The 20080-nt window shown below is 47.9% G+C and overlaps 2 protein-coding genes across 2 annotated transcripts in view; one reads left to right on the top strand and one right to left on the bottom strand.

Moving 5' to 3' along the window:
- The window catches only part of LOC135384149 (endothelin-converting enzyme 1-like), a 45793-nt gene continuing 25713 nt past the window's right edge, over window positions 1-20080 (top strand). The window contains exon 1 of the mRNA XM_064613371.1: window positions 1-309. The gene's annotated coding sequence lies outside the window, so the exon portion shown is untranslated. The remainder of the gene's footprint in view (window positions 310-20080) is intronic.
- LOC135385074 (uncharacterized) lies at window positions 2719-7584 on the bottom strand. Its single transcript, XM_064614250.1, has one exon. The coding sequence runs from the start codon at window positions 7582-7584 to the stop codon at window positions 2719-2721; it is 4866 nt and encodes a 1621-aa protein (XP_064470320.1).

Genomic DNA, 20080 nt, shown 5'->3' with positions numbered 1-20080 from the left:
ACGCAGGGATACACAGGCTGTTGCTGAGCACGCGCTATTATCTCTCTTATACTGCTTCGTCGTTGTCAACACAGCCTACCATACATCGCCGCGGTTTCGACAAGTCACGTGGTAACGAATAGTGCGAGCTAGCGCCAAATCCCATAGCCAAGCGGCGATTGCCAGAACTACTACCCCGGTGCTGGGAGCATTGCGGATGTCCAGGTCTCTAGTGTAGTAGTAGGTCATGCCTTCAACATGGATGTGCTTCACCTGAATGAGGTCCAGGAACTCGGTTGACAAGTTGAAATTCGCCGGGAGAGAGAACAAGTAAGTGCTGTCTTTGTATTCCACCCTTGATGGACGCTCTGAAGAATTAGTTGAATGTGTCGGTAATTAGCGACCGGGGTTCCAAAATTAGGTCGTTATTGATCACTATTACCCGGTGAACTCGCATACTGACGGCTCTTTCCTCCGCTAAGCGGTAACACTTTTGGGACAGTGCGTACTCTGTTGCCCTCCAGGTGATCTCCATCGATCTCGGCAATTCTGAAGGCGACATGCAGCGGTCTGTCGATTAATTTACCGAGCGCACGCGCGATGGTAGCCTAAACACCTAGTAGTCTTCCTCGGAAATCCGCCCTATCCCATATTCGGGGAATATTTTATTCAATATCCCAAGCAGCACAATGTACTGAAAGTCGAGTGCAATAGGGGTGGACGGTATGTGTCTTATCAATGTTAGTTTCACGAGTCTGTTCAAGGCCTTCCACCTACCCGTCCACCCCTATTGCACTCGACTTTCAGTACATTGTGCTGCTTGGGTAGTGTGTCCGTGTCTTCGAACGTGAGCTGTTTTGTTTGCCCCTTTTGCCCCTTTCCGTTGATAACGTTATCACGTGATCAGGTTCACATTCAGGAAGCTGTTGGGAATGGAAAACCCCTCTATACCGACAGCGTACGAATCATTCAGGTGTAGCGGCTTATCTAACGCGATCGTGAAGTCGTTCAGCATGTTGGACTGGTGCAGGTCCATGCTGGCGTTCGACAGCAGATATACCTAAAATTCTTTTTCTGACATGGCGGGCACCCAAGAATCCTGATCTTTGGCTTATCCGAACCCAGTAGTGCAATACCCCGTTAATTTTCTTCTTTCTAGTAACCGCGGATATGAGTCGCTTATCGTACGAGGAATGATGATGGACGGGCTGCAATTCCTGCTTGTAGAATGATCCCAGTATTTCTTTTCCTGTCGAATCTTTCACGGGATATTTTTGCGTTGAGTGTTCAGACAGATTTCCGAAAGGATTCGAATGTCGTCGCAGCTGAGCTCTTTAAGTAACTCTGCACGGTGCGCGGGTTTGCTGGCGGCCAATATTTTGAGGAGCGTGAGATGTCTTCTAAGATCTGTCATTTCGCGGGCATAAACAGGAACTGCCGCTCGTGCGGTAAAACACCCGTTCGCAGGCTACGGGCAGGGCAGGCTACGGGACGGAGTTGTTTGCGAGTGGAGATCCACAGCTAGATAACCGTGCGCCTTCTTCATCGCGTGGTTATATGCGTCAGGGAAATAGGAGATCCGCTGTTTCCGGAATACTTGACGTCCGAAAATTTTCTATCTGTTGTATGCACAGAGCGTTCCGGAACAATTCGATATAACAGGCGTTCAGGGATATCGTTCGAAAAGCGGCTTTGTGATAGAACAAGGCTTGTGCGACCAGGATCACGGATGCATCCTTATGGTGGCTACCACTCACAAACAGCGACTCTACCTTCGATAGAACCCCCTTTTCTGTGATTTTATCGTCAATAACTATGAGAGTGGGATATTGTTCATCCCAACCTGTGGGTATCCTGTCCATAAACTCCACGCCGTCTAAATCATTTTCCCGTCTAGCTGCATACTTTCGAAATATTTTCTGCGGTGGAACGCTAAATAACTCGGGGTGTTTCATTATATTCTGCGTGAGCACTGCCTTGCCAACGTGGACGCGCCGGAGTTGAGAATTCGAGTGGGGTGATGCATCTTTATTTTCATCCATAGCTGTAGCAGAACCTTAAAGCGAGATAGACGAACTTCTTCCAAAATCCGTTTATTAGAGGCAGTTGCTCCGAGCCATCCTACTCGTTCTACAACGTTAAGAACAAAAAAAAAAAAAGGTGTTATTCCCCGTGCGCTTTCGAGCGAGCTTGCGTCTTCCTCTTCCTCCTTCGTCACAAGCCAAAACAACAAGCCAGTACAAGCCAACAGCCAATAAGCCAACAAAACAGTACAAGCCAAAACAAAAACCCCAACACATTCATAGTCAATTCTCAACACACTCCCCCGCAATGAGCTTGCTCATTCTTGGATCTCCAATGGGAACAAGTGCTGTATTGCACGCCTTAAAGTTCCACCGGTCGGAAGTTGCACGACACATGAACGGACATGTCCGTCTCTACCTGGAAACGTCTTTACGATTCGACAGATCTTCCATAGGCCGCGAGGGACCCTATCTTCCTTCAGGAGAACCAACGTGTCGGTCTGTAAGCCAGTTGAGCCTGAAACGCGTTGCCAATGAGCAGTCCGTAGTTCCTGTAAGTAGTCACTCCGCCACCTTCGCCAAAACCGTTCCAGTAGCGACTCGCGGTACCGCATTGCCCTCTGCAGTCGCTGCTGAGTTCCAGTAGGCAACTGCGCTGAAGTGACGAAGGGTGGCAGTCGCGTCAGCCGTTTTCCAATTAAAAGGTGCGACGGTGTCAATGGCTCCGGCTCCTCTGATTCCGCATAGACGAAAGTAATCGGTCGGGAGTTGATAGTCGCTTCAGTTTCGGTGAGCACTGTGGTGAGTTCAGAAGTGTTAAACTGCTCCTTCCAAGAACCTTTCGAAGAGATGTCTTGACCGACCGCACCATTCTCTCGTAGAATCCTCCCCACCATGCAGCCTTTTCCACAATGAATTTCCAATGAAGTCGAATGCTGGAGAAATAATTTTTGGCTTCTTCGCTACGAAGTGAGCTCCATAACTGCCGAAGATCTTTAGATGCGCGTTTGAAGGTCAGGGCGTTGTCCGAATAAACTGTATGACAGACACCCCTTCTTGACACGAACCTCCGAAAAGCTAGCAGAAATGTCGCCGTGCTCAGGTCCGTGACGATTTCCAAGTGAACAGCTCTCGTGATGGCGCAGGTAAACACTACTATGTAGGACTTGCAATCAGTGGTAGCACCCTTGTAGTAGAGAGGCCCGGCAAAATCAACTCCCACCACTGAAAAAGGTTCGTCCTTGGTAACTCGATCCCTCGGGAGTGGTGCCATTGGCTCTTCCGCAGGCTTCGCGCGCCACTTTTGACACGTCAGGCAACGATGAAGCATAGCCTTCACCGCTTGTCTACCACTGATGACCCAGTATGTCTCACGTAGCTCAACAAGCGTGTCTCGTACACCTCCATGAAGCAAACGAAGATGCGTACGCATTATTAACTTCTTTGTGAAGTCGTGATGTTTCGGTAAAATAATCGGTTGCTTCTGCGATGCATATCCGTCGCTCTCTTGAAGTCTTCCTTTCAAACGAAGGATTCCATCTTGATCCAAGTAGGGGGATAGTTTAAGGAGCGGAGAAGTTGAGGATATCCTTCCACCGTTACTGGCCAGGACTTCGTATTCGTCTGAGAAACATTCACGTTGAACCTGACGAATCCAGTACTTTTCTGCCTCATTTATTTCTTCAGTAAGGAGAGGCCCAGATACTTTTTCATGTGGTCGTTGACAATTCAAAATAAACCGTTTGATCCACGCTGTTATCCGTAGTACACGAAGGAAGGAACTATGCTTGGTGAGGTCGAAGAGAGCACATTGATCCCCCTTTACAACCGCAACTGTAACTTCCACCGCCTTCGCTTCAGTATTGACGATGTCTGTGGGTGTTCCAGGAGCTCTGGGCTCTGGTACCGAGCCGACCATGTCAATGGATGACAACCATTTTGGTCCAGTCCACCAAAATTCATTGTTTTGCAGTTGCCTGGGTAAAACACCTCGCGTGAGTAGGTCGGCAGGATTTTGTTCCCCTGGACAGTAGTGCCATGTAGAGGGATCGCAAAGGCCTTGTATTTCTACTACTCTGTTTGCAACGAAGGGTTTCCATCGACTTGCATTGGCCTTGATCCAGCAGAGCGCTACACTCGAATCGCTCCAAAATATCGCAGGGAAGCGTTCAACGTGGAGTGCACCGACAATGTAGTGAGTTAGCCGCGCTCCGATCAGCGCTGCAAGGAGCTCCAAACGTGGCAACGTAACGCGCTTCAGCGGGGCTACTCTAGCCTTAGCAGCTATAATCTTCACGTTGACAGTGCCGGCATCCGTTTCCGTCCTCAGGTACACAACGGCGCCGTATGCTTGAATACTAGCGTCACAAAAGCAATGCACAGAGTGCTTCGCTGTTGGTCCCTCGGTTATAAGTGCTCTGGGTACGGCTATTTGAGCGACGTCCGGGATCCCTTTCGTCCACCGCAGCCATTCAGACAGGAGATCATCTGGCAGTAGATCATCCCATCCGAGTCCTTGCTCCCATACTCGTTGGAAAAGAATCTTCGCCTTGATAGTGTATGGTGCAAGGAACCCCAAAGGATCAAAAATTCTTGCGGTTGCTTGCAGCAGGCAGCGCTTGGTGTCCGTCTTGTAGGTGATGAATTTCACAAGAGAGTCCATGGAAAGCAGAAGTGTGTCCGTTGCGGTGTTCCAGCTGAGTCCTAAAACCTTTTTTGACTTGTAATGAGAATTAGCCTCCGCGTCTTGTTCGCTGCTTCTCCTGAACTCACTCTGTAGATCCGGCGAGTTCGTCGTCCACTTTCGTAGCTTCATTCCAGCTGTCCTGACGACCTCGTTAGCATCTCTGGAAAACCGCTCCCCTTCATTCCGTGTGGCAACGCTCGTCACCAAATCGTCGACGTAGAAACTCTCGTTCAACGTCTCACACAGGGACTTCAGAGATGGATCTGCCGAAGAAGTACTCTCAAAATGACAACGAAGCGTAGCAGCCATAATGAAGGGACTGGATGAGGCTCCAAATGGGACACGGGTCATCCTCCAGACCTCAATTTCTCGTTCGGTGACATCACGTTTCGGCGTCGCATCATACCAAAAAAACCGAAAGGCGTCACGATCAGTCTTGTTCAAGGAAATCTGGAGAAAAGCCTTCTCAATGTCAGCAACGACTCCAATCCGTTGTTTTCGGAACCTCATTAGTACTGCCAGCAAGTCAGGATTAAGGTTTGGTCCAGAATCCAAAACGTCGTTCAACGAGGGACAACCGGGAGCACTGGAAGAGGCATCGAAAACGATGCGCATTTTGGTGGTTTCCCTTTCGTGCTTGACAACGGCATGGTGGGGCATGTAATATGTTGGCCCATCCACTTCATGAGGGAGAAGAACCTTTTCTGCATGACCATCATCTAAATACTGTCTGATCGCCTTGTCATACTCGGCAGCCATGTGTTCATTCTTGGTAATTTGTTTCGTTAAAGAAAAGAGCCTCTTCCTTGCTACTTCTTCGTTTGACGGTAAATACGGGTGCACAGTCTTCCACGGCAGTGCGACCTGATATCTGCCGCTCACGTTCTTCATGGTCGACTTGAAAGCTTGAAACACGGCGTCCTGATGCGTCGGGTTACTGTCCGTCTGAATCCCGATATGTTCCAAGTCCCAAAATTTCCGTAATTCATTGCACAATTCCGTTTCTTGAGACTCGACGTTTACCCGCATGACTCCTACGTTCGTACATATTGTAGTTGAACTTGAAGACGATGGGCCCTGTACTGTCCATCCAAAAACAGTGTTTGCCGCTACCAGGTCCTCGCTGATGTGCTGTATCTCGCCAGTAACGGTCCGCCAGTAATAGTCGGCGCCTACAAGTATACCGATGCCAGGCTCACAATGAACGTTTCCAACAGAAAGGTCACCCACACGCATTCCGGCCCGATGAAGGTTGGAAACCAAATCCGTGCTTGGTAGTTGCATTACGTCGTTACAAATATCGGGCATTTCCAATGCTTCTATACGTAGCTCACTTCTGTCGTACTGACTTCGGAGCCAAATCTGAACCCGACGACACTTCCTCTGCCTGGCGCATTCCGTTCCAAAGGTGTACAGCGATATTTGTTCCTCCCCTACTGGTTGACAGTTGAGTTTCTTCGAGAGTGATTGCTTGATAAATGATCTTTGGCTTCCGCCATCAAGAAGCACACGAACCAATTGCCGTTCGGTCTCACTTTCCGCCCAGGCTCGAAGGGTTTGGAGCAGTATGGTGACACCAGCAGAACTTGCAGTGCTTAAGCTTGCCGACGTAGCCAAGGCTGAAGACTCCACGGAAGTAGGCTGGTTTATCGGATCACACATAACGGTGAGATGGCGTCTTCCGCATTTAAGACATCGAAGTCTGCTGGCATTCCTACAATCCCTCGAACGATGATACTGTCGGCCGCAGCGAAAACATCGCATTTGGGATTTCAGTTTCTCTTTCTTCTCTTGAATCGAAATTGGAGCGTCACAATTCTCCAAAGTGTGTTCGTTGGATTCACAAAATATGCATTTTGTTGTCTCTGCAGCAACAGTCAATGCAGCCCCGGTCGGAGGAGGCTTCTGTGGCCACTGCCACTGCTTCTCGATCATACCCTTGCGTCCTTCGGGTTTTGTGGTCGTGTCGTAAACTCTCTCTCGACTGGATACTTCAATTCTCAGGAACTCTAAATACGAGGTCAAATCCTCTTCCCCATCGAGGTGTTTCCGGTCGTATTCAAGGTTGAGGTCGCTGGGAACAGCCTTCCTTAGCGCAGAAAGTAGGAGAACACCGTAAGACGTTTGCGCAACGTCGAGAGCTTCAAGAGAGCGGACACCAGTCATGACGGCGTCATACAGCTCGCGGAGCTTCATTACTTGACTGGAGTCGCTGACTTTAGTCAGAGTCAACAGGCGTGACATGTGCGCATCGATGATGAGACTTTTCTTGCTGAACCTTTCTTTCAACAAGTCCAAAGCGATGTCATAGTTCTCTGCAGTCAGCGACAGTCCACTCACCGCCGTTGCAGCTTTGTCAGTGAGGTAGCTACGCAGATACTTGAACTTGTCCACCTTTGCAATTGACTGATTGCTGTTTATCGTAGAATCAAATTGGTCCCAAAAACTATTCCAGTTCCGGAGGTCGCCGTTAAATCGTGGGATTTCCAATTTCGGTAGCTTCACTGTAACGGTTCTCGTACCGCTACCTGTAGTCTCCAGTGTGCTGTAATCTCCCCCGCCTTGGCCATGTCTTCTCGATCCGTCAGCAAGTTCTCGGCCGTATTCCATGTTCAGTTTTTGTACAGCTCGGGATTTCGCTACGCATATCCTGTCCTGGTATGTCTGGGAGCCTGCAATCTCTTCGTCGTAGACTTTGTCGTCCAATACCATTTCTTCAATGGCGAGATTCAGCTCCTCCAGCGCAGTTTCTTTTACTTTCAGGAGATCTAGCTTCTCCTGAAGATCACCTCTGAGGCTGGGTGAATGTGGTCCGTCGAGTAGTTGTTGTATTCCGTCAATAAGTATCGTTGCAGCTGCTCGAATCGCACCTCGCTTCCGCTTCAGACGTTCCATTGCAAGGCTGGTCCACGTAGTCGTCTATCACGTTGATTTCGTTGATATGTCGCTGACGTTCGGCTACTCCCGGGTTTCGGCACCAACTTTTCTTTGTAGCAGAACCTTAAAGCGAGATAGACGAACTTCTTCCAAAATCCGTTTATTAGAGGCAGTTGCTCCGAGCCATCCTACTCGTTCTACAACGTTAAGAACAACAAAAAAAAAAGGTGTTATTCCCCGTGCGCTTTCGAGCGAGCTTGCGTCTTCCTCTTCCTCCTTCGTCACAAGCCAAAACAACAAGCCAGTACAAGCCAGCAGCCAATAAGCCAACAAAACAGTACAAGCCAAAACAAAAACCCCAACACATTCATAGTCAATTCTCAACAATAGCTTCTAGCGCGATTGATGATCGTCTCCAGCACTCTTATTTCTTCTTGACATAGTTCCTGAAGCTCGCGTAGTGATTGCTCCCTGTTAGCTGACAGGTACTCGTCCAAGATTTCGCGTATGGTGAACCGCAGCTTTTTGCAATAAAACGGGAGCGCGATGTGGCAACACATCTCGACGAAGTTCTCTCGCTCGTGTGGTGCCTCGAAATGGAACCACATGGGGCTAATGCGCCATCTGGTGGCGAGGTAAGCTTGGACATCTGTGATAAGTCGCAACAGGGCCGCTACCAAGCAGGCGGGCGCTAGTGAATTCTATGTTCAGTGGGTCGGGCCAGCCGGTGGTCGACCAATCAGATGGCTTAGAATTGGCTTGAGTTGGATTAGAATTGGATTATGTTGGATTAGAACTGGATTTTGGCTTAGAATTGGATTAGAAAAGAGGGCGGAACTCAGCGATCGGCATACACCAATCAGCGTGAAGGAGCCAAGTAATTAGCGTAAAAGGGCGGAGTCAACCAATCAATAATCAGTAGGCTTAGAATGGGCCAATCAACGTGAAGTGAGCGGAGCCAAGCAAACTAATTAGCACACAGCGGCACGAACCAATCAACGATCAGTGGCTTAGCATGGCCTAATCAACGTGAAGTGGGCGGGCGGCCAATCAGATGGCTTAGAATTGGGTCGTGTTGGATTAGAACTGGATTGTGTTGGATTACAACTGAATTTTGGCTTAGTATTGGATTAGAAAGAAGTGGGATAGGAGGATTAGAAAAAGGATGTCGTTATAGGACTCCGTCTAATACTGAGACGTCATTCCGAAAACGGCTGAGCAGGTTAAATGGGCACTAAAATGCAAAAACAACTTGCTCTCAATTGAAACTCCTTGTTTCAATTAGGAAGGGAGCTGCATCAGGACAGAGGCTGCCATTTCTACCGGTTCGCTGGATTTCTACCCACCTTGTTTCAATTTGTGTAATTCAAACCAAAATTAGTTCACGCGACGGTACCGCTTTGAAGAAAAACGCTATGAAAACAGAGACGTCATTGGCGGCAACGAATGGCAAGGAGGCAAAGATTGGCGGTATCCAATGAGATAGCAGGAGAAGCGAGCGCATACCTACCGTGACTTCGTGGATTTGGAACGGGCCCCATCGTAGAGCTCCGTATTTAGGCGCGGCATGATGCGCAGTGCTGCGTTTTTCAATACCGATTCACTGAATCGTAGCCCACAACAGTTTTCACAAATGTCCCACTGGCAACATTTTTCTTCACGTCCTTCGGACAGCGACGCCAGTCCGCTTTGCAACGCGCACTATGTTTTTAACCGGGACTGCTCCACGGCGTGGCGCGTGCGTGCACACGCATGTTGGACACCACACACGAGCTGAAGCGTGTTCACTGCTTAGCGCCAAGCAAGACAGACTCCGGTATAATTCTTATTGTAGCTTCGAAACGGAATCAAAATTTTCAGTTCTGACTACAAGTATGAAATTAACATAGCGTGTAACGTAATTTGAAGCTTTGGAGTTTGAAGTTTTGTGCATTTTAGTTTTGCATTTTTTACATTTTTAAGAGCTGAGAGCGATAGAGTAGTTCGCTCAGCGCGCGACCTTGGGTTTGCAATAGCTTTGTAACGCGGGATTGCGGCGGCATATTTGCGGCGGCGTTTTCATTTCTTCAGTAGTCTAGGAATGGTTTCAGAGCCCCTTAATGCATATACGCAATGCATTGAAAAGGGAAATAAAGCACGCATATACATCGACGCCGCTTCTTCACCTTTATTGGTTGCTCAAAAACACCGTGGTTACAGTGTTTGCATCAGAGAACAGGTCACTGGTATACCGGTATAGTGGTATAACGTTGATTCCGGGATCTCAACTTGACTGAAGATTTCGTCTCTTTCTTATACGAGGAACTACGAGGATTGTTGTTCTTGTTCTATATGATGACGCAATATCCCATGGCTGTTGCACACATATACTGGATTGGCTGAGTCGGTAATATGTCCGTTGTATCGTGCTTGAATCCCCAACAGCTTGCTACTTATGCTTCGCTCGACGATGTCGAAGTTCGGTGTTGACATGTTCGGTGTTGACAACCACGACATGTTCGGTGTTGACAACATTGGCAAATTCTTTGCCTGAAGCGTCTATCACGATCTTGTTTCGGTGCATCGCCATGTCCTCTGAAGAAGTGGCAGAATAAGAAGAGTTCTCATGCTTCTTATGTTCTTGGTCTCTGTTCATGCTGGCTTCTTTGCAGATCAAGTTCCTCTGAATACAATCTTTGGCCTCACTAACCGCTCCACGACATGTTCGGCGTAGACATTGGCAAATTCTTTGCCCGAAGCGTCTTTCAGGATCTTGTTTCGGTGCATCGCCATGTCCTCTACAGAAGTGACAGAATAGAAAGTGTTCCTTTGGTCTCAGTCTTTGCGTCTGGATCTCCAACGACTGTGTCAACGAGAAGAATATTCCATGAGCCCTCAGAACGTAGATGACAATTGCGAAGACTTCGACAAGGACGATTTTCAATTTTCTCTGACCCACGGCCCAATCCGCCTGCGCAGAGTCTTCTTTAATATCTGCGCAGGCGGAAAGACGTTCCATTTTTTGCTCCAACGTGGATGGCGAAGATGCGGCTTTGGATGCCAGGCCACGCGGAGCTCGAGTTGATGGCCTCGGATTCCAGTGTTGCAATATGTTGAAAGACAATAATATGCTGTTGACCACGTAGGCGTATAGAAGGCGACTTTGATCAGTAGTGGCGTAGTTGTACAAATATTTTGCTCCATTGGGCGGTAGATATAGGTAGACGGTGACATCTTTGCATTTGGTGGCGGCATTCAGAGCCTCGTTGGCCGGGTTCGCCGTGGTTTTTCGAACCCGTTACCAGCTCCCACCACGGGGAGGTGAGGTTGAATGCCGCAGTTGTTGGGAGCCAATGAATCCGAGGTCGTGATGGGGTCCGGGGACAGGCGAAAGGTCGAAGCCAAAAGGGGAAGTCCAGAAGCGCTCACAGTGCGCGGAGATGTCTTACAAGGACCTCTACGAGGTCCATGGGCATGGCGATGGACGAATTGGTGGGGGAATGAACGACGTGGATGAGGGTGCGGATGATTCGTGTGGCGTCGCGAGGAGTGAGGTGGCGGTGGTGATGGGCGACGACGAACCTGACGAAGTCGAGGCCTTCGTCCTGCAGGCACAGATTGTCCTGCAGGACGTCACAAACTAGGTCGACGGCCCCCGCTAAGTAGCCGTGAACCCGGCGGCAGGCTTGAAGTTCCTTGCGGAGGTCTTCGAAAGCCCCCGGCAGGCGCGAAACAATGCGCCTGTAGTGCAGTACCATTAGGATGGGCACTGCATCGGGTGTTGGGAGGCGCCCATAGATGACGGCAGAGAGGAAGGCTAGAAGGCGATTCATCGTCGAGCAAGACAGTCAGACAAGCTGAACGGGTAAAGTGATGCACGAAATACACAGCAGTGTCCCTCCTCGTCTTTGGTGAAAAGGTATGTCCCTTCTCATCGTGTATGGTGAAACGGTAGTTCGGCATTCCACCTTCACAGGGCTAACTGTTCAATCGAATTAACAATCTAGACATAAATAAATACGCACGAAAAAAGTGAAAATTTCCGCCGCTAGGTCGCGCTCTCTGATGCGCTACTCTGGTGACGTCAGTCGAAGAGCTACGAAGATGAAGTGGGTGGCGCGCTTCTGGCAACAACAGCTTTATTTGAGATGATGAATGCGGAATTTCATCGCCAGGGGCGACACTCTACGCCATTGCTGATGGTGATGTGGGGAATGACGTAATGAGCCCCTTAAGAAGCAGAGTTTTATTCTGCTGTACGTATCTTGAGGACTGTACTGAAAGATGTTTTAATACCTCACTAATTTTCCTGAAAGGTGCCCTAATTCCAACAGTTTTTTCGTCTGCACTTGGCGCTCAACTCTTTTGATTACTTTCGATTAGCCTCTTCGCCTTCATAGAGAGGCCTCACAGAGGCAGAGGTATAAGTGGACGTGTAAGGGGGATATAAGAGGGTAAATGTAAATGCACTTAAATGACTTGAAATTAAAGTAGTCGAAGGTAATTAAGAGTAAGTGGTAAGAGTAACTGCATACAATTGGAAGCAATTAAAGGGAAGTAAAGCAAGAAAGCTGAGTTTAATGGTAATGAACACAAGATATACAGGGTGTCCCAGAAAACGTGTCATTGAATTATAACAAAAAAACTACGCCACCTAGAATCATGCGGTCAACAGCATTTGTTCTTATTAGGTTTTTGCCACCTCCTAATGTGAAGGTCATGTACTCCAAGCTTAATTATGTAAATATTTGCGAACTGAACTCGGAAATTTGCCAAGTTAAGGTCACTTTTTTACCCCACCAATATGAAGAACGTGCCGAATTCACTCAAATTCATGATAATTCACAGTGATATTCACGAGCTATCCCATCGGAAAAAATAGCCGAATATCATGCTTTTCGGAGCACCGGACCATAGCGCGCGATGACTTTTTGAGCGCAATCGCTCCTAGTGCGACGAAAGGAGGTTCCGAAGCCAGCCCACAGAGTGATAGTAGAAAAAGTAACAGTTCCCAAAATTGGGAGAGGGAAAGCATTATCACAGCGAAGGTCGGACGTGATAAGCCGTGCCTGTTTTATCTCTTTCTGTGATGCCGGGGAGCAGGGTGTCGGAGCGAACCGAAAACCGGAACCGAAAACCGAAAAAAAACCGCTATTTTAGTGCCAACCGGAACGGAATCGAAACCGTATAAGTTTTTTTCGCTCAGGAGGGAAACCGAAAAATATATTGAACGGTTTTCGGTCCAAGAAAAAACTTCGCCTGTTTGGACTACGGATAGGCGAATGAAACGGACGTCGTGTGCTCTGAAGTCATGTCATGGATGCTATACGAGGGTTACGGATGTCGGTATACTATGACCCTGAGGATCTCATCGTAATGGTTTATCGTTCGCGCACGCACATGTGACTCTCTAGCAATGTGCCGTAGTGTTCGTTTTAATTTGAAATTTGACCCCTCAAACTCGCCCCAACTAAACAGTGACCCAACGGGGGCTGCATAACGGCTTCTCTATCGGTAATGTCGCGCAACGCGTCCCTGCTTTGAGGGCAGCTAAGTTGAATACATTTATGTATACGCGAGGGCAAGCCCATGCGAAGTGGCAACTCTTTTGTGGACAGGACACGAAGAAAATAAAACGGAGTCGTCGAGCGCGTTTGTGAGTGAAGGTGTTCCTCAATTTGCGTCGTACTCGTGCGGTGGTGCTTGCTGGCTAGACAGTAGCAACAGACATTCGGATGGGACGCCGTCGCTCCAACCCAGCAAGAAAGTACTTTACGTATGACATCACGACAAACAAGTCCGTTTGTAGCACGTGCTTCAAGAAAGTAAAAAGCCTATTTGAACAGACAGTAACCTACAGGAACCAGGAGCTATCAATTTCACAGCTGTCTATTAATGTTAAATAATATGGGTGCGGAATAAACGGGTTTACATTTTGTAACATTGATTTTTTTTTTTGGGGGGGGGCATGAATATTCCCAGCAGAAGCGGAACCGGTTAAAACCGGTATGAACCGTTATTTTTTTGCTCCGGAGCAGAACCGGTACCGGATCGTTTATGATGTAACCGGAACGAAAAACGTTTCAGTTCGACACCCTGCCGGGGAGGGCTCGGTTTCCAACCTCCTTTCGTCGGACTGACAAAGATTGCGCTGAAAAATTCATCGTGCGCTATTCTGTGCGACCTCCGTGGAGCATGATGTTCGGCTATTTTTGCCGATGGGATAGCTCCTGAATATCCCTGTCAATTATCATTAATTTCACTAAATTAGACACGCTCTTCACATTGGTGGGGTAAAAAAGTCACCTTTACTAGGCAAATTTCCGACTTAAGCTCGCAAAAATTTACATAATTAAACTTACTTTACACGACATTCACATGAGGAGGTGGCAAAAACCCAGTAAGAACAAATGCCATTGACCGCATGACTCTAGGTGGTGTAGTTTTTTTATTATAATTCAATGACACGTTTTCTGGGACACCCTGTATGTAATTAAGAGAAAGATTTCATTGAATTAAAAAATATCCGAGGTAATAGCCGGTTATACCGGAGGTAATTAAATGTACTTAAATGTAATTAACGTCAAGTAATCTGGAATTGAGTAATTAAGGCGAGTAAACGTAATTAAAGGAAATTAAGTGACTTCAATGTCACCTCACGTAACCTGCGGTTACTTAAGTTACTTAAAGGGTAATTGCGGATAATTGAAAGTAATGGGGTCTAGTTAAAAGTTAATTAAATGGATCTGCAATTAGTAATTGAAAGTGTCGAACAGGAAATAAAGCTGTGAATGGAGGTGCACAACCAAAAGTCGGGTTAGACCGGAAGTGAAGAAGCGGAAGTCGAGTTTGACCTGAAATGCATACCGGAACTCGGGTTTAGACTGGAAGTGGACAACCGGAAGTCGGGTTTAAACCGGAAGTCGATACCCGGCAGTCAAGTCTGGATCGGAAAAGGCGGTTAACGCTAACGCACTCCTCTCGCATTTACTGCGAAATCGCCAGTGAATTTTTTTCTCGCGTCTTTTCTGTCGCAGTTGTGCCTATCCCGTGAAATCTGTCTTGAGGTACTTTGTCTCGAGCGCAGGTAAATACCTGCTGGCTCATATATAGGACATAATTATAGTCCAGGTGCAACACCTGTTCCAGGCCGAAAGATGTTAAAAATAAATTTGTTCAAGTTCCGATTTTTTTTTTTCCCTTCTGCTTCTTTTGAGACCATTATGCTGAAGGAGGACTCCTCCCCCCAAGAACTGACCCATCTCAACACAACAACGTATCGGTTCTCCGCAAGCTACGTTCGCGAACGAGTAATTTAGCCAAAAGTAGATTATTTTGCAAGTACTACTGGGGGAGTGTTCACTGACGGGGCACTCCGAAACGCGGGTCCCGTGGCCCGCGTCAATGATATGTTTGATGATGATGGATAATTTTTCGATTTGATTGATGACTCGATTATTCTTTTATAACGATTCTATTCTCGCTACGTCGAACGACACGATCGCTGATCTTGTCCACGATGCCAACTACGATGATATGGCTACTACTGTTTGCAAACAGTGAAAGGGTTAAACTCAAATGAGTGACAGCTAGGGAGTGCTGCCACATGTAGCCAGGGATCGGAACCGGTATTTTTTGCGGTCCGGTTCAGGTTCCAGGTTCAGGTATATTGGTTCGGTTCGGGTTTAGCTCCGCTGAACCGAAATTATCAGCTTGATCCGGTCGAGGTATATGCGTTCGGCTCAGGGAGACCCCCCCCCAAAAAAAAAAAATAATAATAAAAAAATAAAGAGAAAGAAAGAAAAAGCGGCCAGCGGTCAGGACGTTTATAGGGATTGGAACCTTTACTTTCTTCAGCTCAAGCGTTTAACCTTCATCCGTTTAACCGTTTTGCTTCAGTGTAACCGTTTCATCGGCAATAATTTTGCTACATGAAAGCGAGCTTACCCTCACCGTACACGGTTGTAAGAGAAAGGTGTGAGATAACCGTTTCAGGCGAACGTTTTCAGGTTAAAGGGGCACTAAAATGCAAAAACAACTGGCTCTCAATTGAAAGCCCGTGTTTCAATTAGCGTAATTCACACAAAATTAGTTCACGCGCCGCTACCATTTTGAAGAAAAACGCAATGAAAACAGAGCCGTCTTTGGCGGCAACGAGTGGCAAGGAGGCTAAGATAGGCGGCATCCAATGAGAGAGCAGGAGAAGCGAGCGCATACCTATCGTGACTGCGTGGATTTGGAACGGGCCCGATCGTAGTGCTCCGTATACATGCGCGGAATGATGCAGAGTGCCGCATTTTTCAATGCCGATTCACTGAATCGTAGCCCACAACGGCTTTCGCAAATGCTCCACTGACAACATTTATCTTCACGTCCTTCGGACAGCGACGCCTGACCGCTTTGCAACGTGCACTATGTTTTTAATCAGGACTGCTCTACGGCGTGACACGTGCGTGCACGCGCATGTTGGACACCACACACGAGCTGAAGCGTGTTCACTGCTTAGCGCCGAAGCAAGAAAGTCTTCGGTATAATTCTTATTGTAGCTTCGAAACGGAATCAAAGTTTTGAATTCTGACTAGTATACAAGTATGAAATTAACATATCGTGTAACGTAATTTGAAGCTTTGCAGTTTGAAGTTTTTGCCCTTTAGTTTTGCTTTTTTTTTTTTTTGCATTTTTAAGAGCTGAGAGCGATGGAGCAGTTCGCTCAGTGCGCGGCCTTGGGTTTGCAATAGCTTTATAACGCGGGATTGCAGAGGCATATATCGTTTTCATTTCTTCAAAAGTTTGGGAATGATTTCAGGGCCCCTTTAACGCATATACGCAATGCATTGAAAAAGGAAATAAAGCACTCATATACATCGACGCCACTTCTTCACCTTTATTTGTTGCTCACAAACACAGTGTTTACAGTGTTTGCGTCAGCGAACAGGCCACTGGTATACCGGTATGCTGGTATACGTTGATTCAGGGATCTCAACTTTGCTGAAGTGTTCGTCTTTTTTTTTTTTTTCAGCTACGTAGATTGTTGTTCTTGTTCTATATGATGACGCAATATCCCATGACTGTTGTACATATATACCGGATTGGCTGTGTCGGTAATATGTCCGTCGTATCGTGCTTGAATCCCCAACAGCTTGCTACTTATGCTTCGCTCGACGGTGTCGAAGTTCTGCAGATGAAAGTCTCCTGGGCGCATTCTTTGCTTTTGCCATCCGTTCCACGACATGTTCCGCGAGAATATCTTGGTGAACATTCCTAGTCAGATTACGAAGTGTGGTATCCACGTTTTACTTACGGGAGCCGCCATAATGTCTTCTGAAGAAGTGACAGAATAAGAAGAGTTCTCATGCTTCTTATGTTCTTGGTCTCTGCTCCTGCTGGCGTCTTTACAGATCAAGTTCCCATGAATACAATCTTTGGCCTCGCTAACCGCGCCACGACATGTTCCGCGTTGACAACATTAGCAAATTCTTTGCATGAATCGTCTATCACGATCTTGTTTCGGTGCATCGCCATGTCCTTTGAAGAACTGACAGAATACATAGTGTTGCTTTGGTGTCAGTCTTTGCGTCTGGATCTCCAACGACTGTGTCGACGAGAAGAATATTTCATGAGCCTTCATAACGTAGATGACAATTTCGAAGACTTCGACGTGGACGATTTTCAATTTTCTCTGACCCACGGCCCAATCCGCCTGCGCAGAGTCTCCTTTAATGTCTGCGCAGGCGGTAAGACGTTCCTTTTTTTTTTTTTTTTTTTGTGCTCCAACGTGGATGGCGGAGATGCGGCTTTGGATGCCAGACCACGCGGAGCTCGAGTTGATGGCCTCGGATTCCAGTGTCGCAATATGTTGAAAGACAATAATATGCTGTTGACCACGTAGGCGTATAGAAAGCGACTTTGATCACTAGTGGCGTACTTGTACAAATATTTCGCTCCATTGGGCGGTAGATATAGGTAGACGGTGACATCTTTGCGTTTGGTGGCGGCATTCAGAGCCTCGTTGGCCCGGTTCGCCGTGGTTTTTCGAACCCGTTACCAGCTCCCACCACGGGGAGGTGAGGTTGAATGCCGCAGTTGTTGGGAGCCAATGAATCCGAGGTCGTGATGGGGTCCGGGGACAGGCGAAAGGTCGAAGTCAAAAGGGGAAATCCAGAAGCGCTCACAGTGCGCGGAGATGCTTGAGAAGGACCTCCACGAGGTCCATGGGCATGGCGATGGACGAGTTGGTGGGAGAGTGAACGACGCGGATGAGGGTGCGGATGATGCGTGTGGCGTCGCCAGCAGTGAGGTGGCGGTGGTGGTGGGAGACAACGAACCTCACGAAGTCGAGGCCTTCGTCCTGCAGGCACAGGTTGTCCTGCAGGACATCACAGACGAGATTGACGGCCCCCGTCAAGTAGCCGTGAACCCTGTGGCAGGCTCGGAGTTCCCTGCGGAGGTCTTCAAAGGCCCCCGGCAGGCGCGAAACGATGCGCCGGTAGTGCAGTACCAGTAAGATGGGCACTGCGTCGGGTGTTGGCAGGCGCCCATAGATGACGGCAGAGAGGAAGGCGAGAAAGCGATTCATCGTCGAGCAAGAGAGTCAGACAAGCTGAAGGGGTAAATTGATGCACGAAATACGAAGCAGTGTCCCTTTTCGTCTTTGGTGAAACGGTATGTCCCTTCTCATCGTGTATGGTGAACAGAGGTGGGCACCCTCGCGAGGGCTTGTGAGGGTGAGGGCTCCCTCACCCTCACCTCACGAAATTTGAGGTGAGGTGAGGAGCATCTTTTGGAGCAGTGGTTGAGGTGAGGTGAGGAAAAATCTTCCTAGAAGACGCTGAGGTGAGGTGAGGTGGGGGAAATTTTCCTTGGGAAAGACTGAGGTGAGGAAAATTTTCTGAAAAACTTTTTGAGGTGAGGTGAGGAAATTTTTTCTCCAGAAAGGCTGAGGTGAGGTGGAATGAGATACATTTTCTGAAAAATTTTTGAGGTGAGGTGAGGGAAATTTTGAGGGAAATTTTCTGAGGTGAGGATTCCTTGTTCATGTCAGGTGAGGACTTTTTTTCGTGTGTCGAGAGAAGAACAGGGAAAATTTGTCCGAAAATTTTTAGGTGATATGAGGCAAGTTGGCAAAAGGTAGTTGTTAGGGCTGTCTTCTTTACTTTTCAGTGACTGCTGTAAAGCGAACGACGCGAGTCGTTGCACTTCACTATCAATAATCGCTGTTTATTGGCTGGTCCTGACGATGGGTCTAGACTCTGGCTGCACATCCCACAAAAAGTAGGGGGCAATATGGGCACGACATTGGGTGCACTGATGACGTGACACTCATACGATTATGATTCACAAAGCTGCGCTTCGATTCGACAACCACTGTAGCGCTCAACCTATCGGATGCCATGCGAAGGCGGTGAACGAGACAATTAGCAATGCACCTGCCATCCCACTAGCTGATGGCGAGCGGGCATGATAATGCGTAGGACATGATCCGTAAATAATTTTAGCTATCATCGCCATTCATCAGGTACTCACCGCAGTCGTGGCGCTTTCTGGCCTCTGTTGCGCTTGCGCCACAAACACCTACTGTCACAATCTACCGCTGAAGCAGAGAGTCGGGACCTGATGCTTTAGTCTCAATACTTGCTTTACGCTGCGTACTTTCGTCATTTAAAAAAGTGAGAAGCGTCGACCTTGAGCAGGGAGGGGCACCCTCCTAACTGCAAGTGAGGCGAGGGCGCCTTGAACCCCGTCACCTCACGGAATTTGAGGTGAGGTGAGGGAAAAAATTTTATGCAAGGCTGAGGTGAGGTGAGGAAATATTTTTTCAGGAAAGGGTGAGGTGAGGTGAGGAATCTGATAATGTTTTGAGGTGAGGTGAGGCGAGGAAAATTTACTGAAAAATTATTTGAGGTAAGGGCATGCAAGGAAAATTCTGATTTTTTTTAGGTAAGGTGAGGGAACTTCTCCGGAAAGTAGTTGAGGTGAAGTGAGGTGAGGACAAAGCTCCGTCCAGGAAAATCGATGTGAGGGCAAAGACCGTGAGGAGTTTTGCCCACCTGTGATGGTGAAACGGTAGATCGGCATTCCACCCTCACAGGGATAACTGTGCAATCGAATTAGCAATCTAGACCTAACTAAATACGTACGAAACAAATGGAAATTTCTGACGCTAGGTGGCGCTCTCTGATGCGCTATTCTAGTGACGTCAGTCGAAGAGCTACGAAGATCAGGTCCCCCAAGGTCGCCATTTTCCCATGTATTTGTTCCTATCCCGATGTGTGCAATGCCGGAGGCCGCCCTTAGATACCCCATTGTTACCAGACGTTGGCTTGCGTTTGATTGTAGCGCGCTAAAGATCCAGTTGAAGCACAGTCCAAGCCAGGCCAAGTCACCGAAGGAGAAATGGACGACTGCGCCTGCGGCGCCAGTGGCGGCGCCTGGTACGACAGGTACGCTATGTGATGCACGCAGCCGTGCACTAGATCCTTCCGATCGCTCAACACGTTTAAAAACGGGACCAAAACGTGAAACACGACACAGAAAG

Source organism: Ornithodoros turicata, chromosome 2 (genome assembly GCF_037126465.1).
Source record: "Ornithodoros turicata isolate Travis chromosome 2, ASM3712646v1, whole genome shotgun sequence".
NCBI classification, from domain to species: Eukaryota; Metazoa; Arthropoda; class Arachnida; order Ixodida; family Argasidae; genus Ornithodoros; species Ornithodoros turicata.
The sequence above is the reverse complement of the archived record's forward strand: the minus strand, read 5'-3'. Positions and strand labels throughout refer to the sequence as shown.

What these genes read in the sequence shown, in the direction of transcription:
- LOC135385074 (XM_064614250.1), bottom strand. Translation starts at nt 7,584, where the DNA reads ATGGAACGTCTGAAGCGGAAGCGAGGTGCGATTCGAGCAGCTGCAACG.